Source organism: Mustela nigripes, unplaced genomic scaffold, assembly GCF_022355385.1.
Source record: "Mustela nigripes isolate SB6536 unplaced genomic scaffold, MUSNIG.SB6536 HiC_scaffold_699, whole genome shotgun sequence".
NCBI lineage: Eukaryota > Metazoa > Chordata > Mammalia > Carnivora > Mustelidae > Mustela > Mustela nigripes.
In genome coordinates, this window is record NW_026740106.1 from 1 (window position 1) to 9944 (window position 9944).

At 35.6% G+C, this 9944-nt stretch overlaps 1 protein-coding gene across 1 annotated transcript; it reads left to right on the forward strand.

Annotated features, from left to right (window-relative positions):
• Nucleotides 1-1398: 1398 nt before the first annotated feature.
• On the forward strand, nt 1399-3456 carry LOC132008700 (RNA-binding motif protein, X chromosome-like; the record flags this gene model as incomplete). The annotated part of the gene is made up of 4 exons (XM_059387286.1): nt 1399-1513; nt 2382-2507; nt 2585-2673; nt 3155-3456. Coding segments are annotated over 4 exons (632 nt in total), but the record flags the coding sequence as incomplete, so codon positions are not given.
• Nucleotides 3457-9944: the final 6488 nt, after the last annotated feature.

The window sequence follows — 9944 nt, forward strand, 5'->3', positions numbered from 1 at the left end:
GCTCTTAAATAATAATGCTAAAACAGCACTAGGCATCAACATTGCCATCATTACAAAGACCAAGCTATTAGCCATTTGGTATGATAAATTAGAAAATATATGTAAGGAATTTGGCATCTAGTGCCCCAAGGAAAGGTAGTACTGTTGGTGCAAGTGGGATGAATTGAAATTAGTACTTTTTTTTTAATCTGAAAAAAGATACATACGTATTTCAGTTAGTAAACAACTTGCAGGTTTTACATGTTTTCTTTGTGCTGTTAATATTCATGAACAATTGGTAGGAAAAGAAAAAGAAGAAAAAGAAAATATCTTTGAGCTGGAGCAGCTTTAATGACTGAATTATGTGAATTTTTTGTTTAAGCTTTTGAGAAACACTGACCACAAAGGAACAGTGGACTACAGAAAGCTATGGGAAATACTGAGGTGATAAGGAATATTTAGGAATTAAAGAGAAAAACAGCATTGTAAATGTGCAGAGAGGTATAGAATGCAGGGTATATCACATATACAGAGTACTAGAAGTTTTGCAGTTGGGGCAGTAAATAGAAGATAATGGAGGGGTGCCTGGGTGGCGCAGTGGTTTAAGCACTGCCTTCGGCTCAGGTCATAATCTCAGGGTCCTGGGATTGAGCCCTGCATCAGGCTTTCTGCTCGACAGTGAGCCTGCTTCCCCTCTCTCTGCCTGCCTATGATGTCTTTCTGTCAAATAAATAAATAAAATCTTTAAAAAATTTAAAAAGGATTATTTAAAAGAGGAAATAATGGAGATACTTGATGAAAGCCAGAAAAGGCATAATTTGTTTCATGTAGTGGAGAGACAGTTTTAAGAAAAACAAGGATTTGTAGTAGAAACATATTTGAAATAATTAAAGTGACTACAGAGAAGACAGTAAAGGAAAGTGATGAATAATGGGATAATTACTTAATACCTTAATGTGACTCATAAATCCCTTTGCTTTGACAATAAGCAAGTATGCTTGGCAGTGTCAGTATGTATACGTGGGTAAACAAGAAAGCACATGGTGGGGAATCTCGAAATCTTAAAAAAAGATTATGAAATGACTAAGGTAAATAGGAAAATAGTTTGACACTTAATTGTAATAGCTTAATAAATACTATGATCTTTGAGGAGCAATTGAAACATATCAGCTAATATGCTGATTTTTTTTTTTTTTTACCTTCTGATGGTAATTTAAAGATTGCACAAGATGGACAGAGAAGGAGAAGATACCAGAAGATGAGACATTCAGAAATATGTAAAAAGCAGGCAAAAAAAAAAAAATCATAAATAGTATCTTAAGGGAGAAACCTTTAAAAATTGTGGAAAGAAATCTGTTTTGAATTTTTCTTTTTTATAAAAGTTACTGAGATACTTATTTAAGAATTTTTAAATTAAAGGTCCACAAACACGTGGAAGAGAAAATTATAGAGATCCTTCACGCAAAGAGCCAGTCTCTTCCCGGAGAGATGACTACATTTCACCAAGAGATGATGGTTACAATACCAAAGATAGGTAAATGAAAATAAAGTATATAAACTGTTAAGTCATAGTAGATCTTTTTTTGTTTTGAAGCGGAATTCACTAACTAGATATTTTAAAGTTAATAACTCAGTAATACTTAGTACATTTACAATGTTAAGCAGTTACCATCTTTATGTAGTTCTAAAACATTTTTACCATCCCCAGATAACACTTAATGTTACCCCCACCTGATTCCAGGGCCTAACAAACACCTCTCTTCTGTCTCTGGATTTCCCTATTCTGCATAGATTATTCAAATGCAGTCAAAACATTGTAACATTTTGTGTCGGACTTCTTTGGCACAATTGTTTTTTCAAGAAACATGCCTGTTATAGCATGAATCCTTATTATGGATTTTTTATGGGTTTTTATATTCCATTGTATATGCAATTACCACATACTTGCACCATTGTACAGTTGGAAGCATTAATCTACAAATATCTGAATACTGTTTTCAGTTCTTTGGGGCATATATTTAGGTGTGGAGTTTTGGGGTCCTATTGTTATTATGTAATATTTTAAGGAACCACCAGCCTTTCCCACAGGGACTGCGCTATTTTACATTTTTACTATCAATATACAGATTCTAACTTCTTTACATTACTAATATTTAATATTTTCTTTTTTAAAAAATCCAACGTATTAGGTGTAGTAAAGAAGTAACTGGTTTGTGTTTTGATTTGTATTTACCTAATGACTGAGTGAGCATCTTTTGATGTACTTGTCCATTTGTTTATCTTCATTAGAGAAAAGTTTATTCAAGTCTGCCAAATGTTTTGTCTTTTTATTGTCAGTTTTTTTTATGTATATTCTGGATATAAGAAACTACATTTTAAAAATTTGCTGCTTTATTTTTAAGTTATTCGAGCAGAGATTATCCAAGTTCCCGAGACACCAAGGATTATGCTCCACCAACCAGAGACTATGCTTACCGTTACTATGGCCATTCAAGTTCTCGGGATGAACATTACTCTAGAGGATATAGGTACTATGAAAATTTAAATTTTTATCAAATAGCTGCTTGCAGTTCTTGTTGCATGAATGCCTTTTATTTTACTTTAGTGATCGTGATGGCTGTGGTGGTGGTCGTGATAGAGATTACTCTGAACATTCAAGTGGAGGCTCTTATAGAGAGTCATATGATAGTTATGGTAAGAGTCCAATTGTTACTGAATATTCATGCAATTAGATTCAGCAGACTAGATTGTTGGGCATATATTGTGACTTTTAATTTCACAGGCAGGACTACAGCATGGCCTTTTATTAGCTTGAAGATTCTTGAATTACTTTTTTATTGTCCATAACAGGTTCCTTTTGAGGGTAAATTGATAGTCTCATCAAAAACTTTTGTCATTTTTAAAGCATGATAAAAATATGAACGTCAGAATTTCAACCCCTTTTTAGAAGCTGTGACAGAACATTTACCATTTAACCTAAAACATGCTACATTTTCATTTCCTTTTAAAATAAAAAAAAAAATCTCATTAGTGCAGCATATTATCTTTTCACCAGAGGCAGATGAAAACATAATTCTTCCAAATATTTAGTACTTAAACTATGATCATGGGTGTAATGATGCCACAAAAATTGTAGTGTAGTAAGTATTTTACTTTATCATTGACCTTACTACAGGTAGCTCCCGTGGTGCACCATCAGCACGTGGGCCCCCTCTGAGTTATGGTGGAAGCAGTCGCTATGATGATTATAGCAGCACACGTGATGGATATGGTGGAGGTCGGGAAAGTTACTCAAGCAGCCGGAGTGATCTCTATATAAGTCGTGAGCGTGGTGGCAGACAAGAACGAGGGTTTCCACCTTCTATGGATAGGGTGTACCCTTCTCCTCGTGAATCGTATGGTAGCTCAAGTTGTGGGGCTTCCAGAGGAGGTCGTGGGGGGAACCGATCTGAAAGAGGAGGCCATAGAAGATACTAAAAATAAGTTCTCTACCAATTTAAGGGAAAAATTAAAGAGAAAACTTAACTGCAACCTTTTTTTTTCTGTTATTCTAGTACTAATAAAAGAAAAGTGTTACTTAAATGAGAAAGGCATACATTAACTTGCCTTCCATGAATTTTTGGATAAGATGTATAAGATGAAAAAGAAGTATTCAAAGTAATTTCACAATTGTTAATGTTAATTGATGAAAACTAGATAAGCTGTTTGAATGTAATGTTTGCATTGTTAAAATTTTTAGAATAAAAAATGCCATGAAATGTTATTTCTTGTCTGAATTTATTACTGACTTAAAGTAAGGGCAAAAGAAAAAAATAGGAAAACAAATTTTTATGGAAGGTGAAATACACTGTTTGCCTAAAATGTCTTTTACTGACACAAGTAACATACTGAAAAGCAGTATGTTACTTCTCCACAGCAAGGGGAACCTATTTTCTACTTGGGCATACTAAGCCAATTGTGTGTTCTTTTTTGTTAACATAGGTGTGTAAAAGATTTGCTAAATCTCCAAAAAGGCTACAAAAGAGTGTGTTTGCCTCATTACTCAAGTGTCCTCCTAAAGAAATGATGTAAGTTGAAAGAAAAATTAGATCTTGCAGGATAAGAAGTTGAGGAAATAAAGAAGTAAGCATCCATTTCTTACCCCTATTAAAGCAGCAAATGACAAGGGTGGGAGTAATGATAGTGAAACCAGTTTTTCATCTATATCAAAACTTGAGACAGTTAACTTTAGAGAGAATTAAGATTTAATTAAATAAATGTTCCTAGATTTAAAAACATTGGTAAACAAGCAAAAGTATTGGTAAACAAATTTTTGTTCTGGAATTACTCATGAACTATCTTGGGACTATGTGAAAATGTAACTCAAAGGCTTCATATATTCTCTTACAAACATTGAGTTTTCGGTAAAATTAGGTGAAAATCAATAGGAAGTTTAAAAATTCATTTTTTATGTTTGGAAGCTGAGTGTCTACAAAGCCTTGATAAGCCTGCCTAATTGAGTCTGGAAAAATACAGGAAAATTGGATTTTTTAAAGGAAAACCATAAGGGAAAACACATACTGGAGCACTGGCAGTTTAACTAAACTAAAAATTCCCTTATGATACTGAAATGGTAAACGGGGACAAAAGGGAAAAACCCAAATTTTGGACTAAAGTAAAAAATCAATTTCACAAGTACTTCCAAAGTACTTAACTTTTAATTCTTAAAAATGCAGACTAAGGGCATCTGGGTAGCTCAGTTAGGCATATGCATTTGACTCAGGTTATAATCTCAGGGTAATTTGACCCATCCCTGCATGTTTGCCTGCAAGCCAGGAGTCTTTCTGTTCATCTCATGCTTATGCTACCACATGCATGCATAAGCTCTCATTCTCCTTCACATAGTTGTTAAAAATACAGACCAATTTTACAAGAGGGAAGTATTTTCATGAGTAAATGTTGATTAAGATCGGCAATAGGAATACTCAAAAGTTTAGTTAATTTGAAAAACTTAACCCCAAATAGTATTTTTAAAGGAACCATTGCCATCTTTGTATATTTGGGTGAAATTTTTACCGTTACGAAGATGTTTTTATTCACTAATGCTGTAGGTGTATGAAGATTGAACAAGAAGGATATGAATTTCTCAGCAATCTTGCCTATTTTTACAGTGGAGGACAGGAAATAGCATCTGTGATATTCCAATCTGGGGGCTTTAAACTCCAGAAAGATTCTTGACAAGATGTTGTCATTATGGTAATATAAGTTACGTGGGAAGAGAATAATAACCCAAAATATAAAATTTCTCTCCCACTCATTATTAACAAGTTAGAGTAAATGTTGAATGAAAATCATAACCAGAACTGAAAGTGTATTTCCTTAAAGTTTTCATAGGAACATAATTCTCAGGGAATAAATTTAACTGTAATGCAGAGTAGAAATTTATTTAAATTGGACTTTTTAAAAAATTTATTTTTTAGGACTAATTTTTATTTTATAGGACTAATAAAAGGAGATGTTTTTGAGTCGGTTCTACATATAGCTTACATTAGTTGGCTTTGAAAGATAGCAATCATAAAATTCCTAATTGAACAAACTTGAGTCAAAGTTAATTATGGGGATGTCTGCGAGGCTCAGTAGGTTAAAGCCTCCGCCTTCAATTCAGATCATGGTCTCTGTGTCCTGGGATCAAGCCCCACATCTGGCTTTGTGCTCAGCAGGGAGCCTGCCTCCCCCCTCTCTCTGCCTGCCTTTCTGCCTACTTGATCTCTGTCAAATAAATAAAATCTTTAAAATGTTAATTATGTGCTGTTCTTGATTCTAGTCATTAAAACTGGTTTGTTATCTTAAAGCATATTATGCTGCTTTTAGAAACTATGTGTAAACAAGGCCACAACAAGTTTCCTGTGTTTATTGATTCAGGAATCAATGTGCATGATCATTCGTAGGTGCTAAACATAACAGCAGTGTTTAATATAGATTCTCTTAAAAAAATGGTAATTTTTAAAAAAATTTTTAAAGGAGCTGTAGGTTGATAAGGAATAAATTTCCTCTTTTTAAAAAATTCTAGCTGGAGTATGAGTGACATTTATATGAGGCAGATTAAGAGGAAAAAATTTAACTTCGTATCAATGGGCAATCTACACAAATATGAAATTCCAAATGATGTAGGAAAAACCTTTGGGTTCAAATCCAATGGCCAAGAAAGAATTATTGAGACATCTTTGGTGCAAAAATGTAAATAAAATACAGGGACAGGACCTGTGGGTAGAAAGCTGCACCAGGGTCATGAGGAATGGCCCATTATATACTTTCAAGTTGGGAGAGGTTTAGGGAGAGTGCAAGTCTCTAAGGAGTCTTAGAAACAAGGATTCCAGGATCTTAAGGGGCTAGCTATTGTTGGGGAAAAAGTCATCTATTACCATCTAATAAAACCTGAGTCATGAGAACCTTCAGATGTATATTTGCGGGCCATATGCTTGGAGAATGATTGCCAACATATAGCTTGGTGGGGGGCAGTAGAGATAAAGAAGTTTCCAGAGGAATTTTTATATGTTAAAGAAGAGTTAAAGGATCTTGGGGGTCAGGATCAGGGGGTCAGATCTTGGTTGTTTTTTTTTTTTTTAATCTTCTATTGATTTGCATTTCTTCCCTCAAGGGCCCAGATTCCCAGCCCCTTCTTAGCACAGAATATAGTGACATATATTGCATTTATCCTGTCTTTGTGATGTGGGAAACAAAGGCAGAAGAAAAATTATTAAATTCCCTTACTCCCTAGAGGTCACTCACAAGTCCTTGAAACAGGCAGAGTGACATTCCTTGAGGAGCACAACTACCTCCATGTTAATACCTTGATAAGGGATAACCTCTAATTCTGTTCCATGTAATAGGGTACCCTATCATTTCATTGTTTTTTCTTTATGCCTCTGCATAGGTAAGTACCAAGCGATACATTATAGAGGCTTTGAATCTTTTCCCCCTTTTCTCTTTTCTTTTTTTTTTTTTGAAATTTCCTTTTATTTTAAGCATAACAGTATTCCTTTTTTTTTTTTTGCACCACACCCAGTGCTCCATGCAATCCATGCCCTCTATAATACCCACCACCTGGTACCCCAACCTCTCACCCACCGGTCAATTCAAACCCCTCAGATTGTTTTTCAGAGTCCATAGTCTCTCATGATTCACCTCCCCTTCCAATTTCCTCCAACTCCCTTCTCCTAACTCCACATGTCCTCCATGCTATTTGTTATGCTCCACAAATAAGTGAAACCATATGATAATTGACTCTCACTGCTTGACTGATTTCACTCAGCATAATCTCTTTCAGTCCCGTCCATGTAGCTACAGAAGTTGGGTATTCATCCTTTCTGATGGAGGCAGAATACTCCATAGTGTATATGGACCACATCTTCCTTATCCATTCGTCCGTTGAAGGGCATCTTGGTTCTTTCCATAGTTTGGCGACCGAGGCCATTGCTGCTATAAACATTGGGGTACAGATGGCCCTTCTTTTCACAACATCTGTATCTTTGGGGTAAATACCCAATAGTGCAATTGCAGGGTTATAGGGAAGTTCTATTTGTAATTTCTTGAGGAATCTCCACACTGTTCTCCAAAGAGGATGCACCAACTTGCATCCCCACCAACAGTAGAAGAGGGTTCCCCTTTCTCCACATCCCCTCCAACGCATGCTGTTTCCTGTTTTGTTAATTTTGGCCATTCTAACTGGTGTAAGGTGATATATCAATGTGGTTTTAATTTGAATCTCCCTGAGGGCTAGTGATGATGAACATTTTTTCATGTGTCTGATAGTCATTTGTATGTCTTCATTAGAGAAGTGTCCATCCATATCTTCCGCCCATTTTTTCATATGCTTGTCTGTTTTGTGTGTGTTAAGTTTGAGGAGTTCATTATAGATCCTGGATATCAACCTTTTGTCTGTACTGTCATTTGCAAATATCTTCTCCCATTCCGTGGGTTGCCTCTTTGTTTTCTTGACTGTTTCCTTGGCTGTGCAGAAGCTTTTGATTTTGATGAAGTCCCAAAAGTTTATTTTCGCTTTTGTTTCCTTTGCCTTTGGAAACATATCTTGAAATATGTTGCTATGGCTCATATCGAAGAGATTACTGCCTATGTTCTCCTCTAGGATTCTGATGGATTCCTGTCTGACATTGAGGTCTTTTATCCATTTTGAGTTTATCTTTGTGTCTGGTGTAAGAGAATGGTTGAGTTTCATTCTTCTACATATAGCTGTCCCATTTTCCCAGCACCATTTATTGAAGAGACTGTCTTTTTTCCACTGTATTTTTTTTTCCTGTTTTGTTGAAGATTAATTGACCATAGAATTGAGGGTCCATATCTGGGCTCTCTACTCTGTTCCACTGGTCTATGTGTCTGTTTTTATGCCAGTACCATGCTGTCTTGGTGATCCCAGCTTTGTTGTAAAGCTTGAAAGATGCCCTTAGTTTTATTTTTGTTTTTCAACATTTCCTTAGCGAATTGGGGTCTCTTCTGGTTCCAAACAAATTTCTGGATGATTTGCACCAGCTCTTTGAAGAATACCAGTGGGATTTTGATCAGAATAGCATTAAAAGTATATATTGCTCTAGGCAGTATAGAAATCTTAACAATGTTTATTCTTCTGATCCAAGAGCATGGAATGGTCTTCCATCTTTTTGTGTCTTTTTCAATTTCTTTCATGAGTGTTCTGTAGTTCCAGGAGTACAGATCTTTAACCTCTTTGGTTAGGTTTATTCCCAGGTATCTTGTTGTTCTTGGTGCTATAGTAAATGGAATCGATACTCTAATTTCCCTTTCTGTATTTTCATTGTTAGTGTATAAGAAAGTCACTGATTTCTGTACATTGACTTCCAGTAGTTTGGGGGTGGAGTCTTTTGGGTTTTCCATATAAAGAATCCTGTCATCTGCAAAGAGAGAGTTTGCCTTCTTCATTGCCAATTTGGATACCTTTTATTTCTCTTTGTTGTCTGATTGTGGTTGCTAGAACTTCTAATGCTATGTTGAACAAGAGTGGTGAGAGTGGGCGCTCTTTCGTGTTCCTGATCTCAATGGGAAGGCTGCAAGCTTTTTCCCATTGAGGATGATATTTGCTGTGGGCCTTTTATAGATAGATTTGATGAAGTTCAGGAATGTTCACTCTATACCTTTACTTTGAAGCATTTTAATAAGGAATGGATGCTGGATTTTGTCAAATGCTTTTTCTGCATCAATTGAGAGGACCATGTGGTTCTTCTCTCTTCCCTTATTAATTTGTTCTATCACATAGATTGATTTGCAAATGTTGAATCATCCTTGTAGCCCAGGGATGAATCCCACCTGATCATGTGGATAATCTTTTTAATGTACTGTTGGATCCTGTTTGCTAGGATCATGTTGAGAATCTCAGCATCCATATTCATCAGTGATATTGGTCTGAAATTCTCCTTTTGGTAGGGTCTTTTCCTGGTTTGGGGATAAGGATAATGCTGGCTTTATAGAAAGAGTATGGAAGTCTTCCTTCTGCTTCAGTTTTTTGAAACAGCTTCAGGAGAATAGGTGTTATTTCTTCTTTGAAAGTTTGGTAGAATTCCCCAGGGCATCCGTCAGGTCCTGGGCTCTTGTTTTTGGGAGGTTTTTGATCACCTCTTCAATCTCGTTACTAGATATTGGTCTATTCAGGTTGTTGATTTCTTCCTGGTTTAATTTTGGTAGTTTATAGTTTTCCAGGAATGCACCCATTTCATCTAGGTTGCTTAGCTCATTGGCATATAACTGTTGACTTCTGATGATTGTTTCTACTTCCTTGGTGTTCATTGTGATCTCTCCCTTTTCATTCATAATTTTATGAATTTGGGCTTTCTCTCTTTTCTTTTCGATTAGTGAGGCCGAAGGTTTGTTGATCTTATTGATTCTTTCAAAAAACAAGCTTCTAGTTTCATTGATATGTTCTACTGTATCTCTGGTTACTACCTCATTGATCTCAGCTC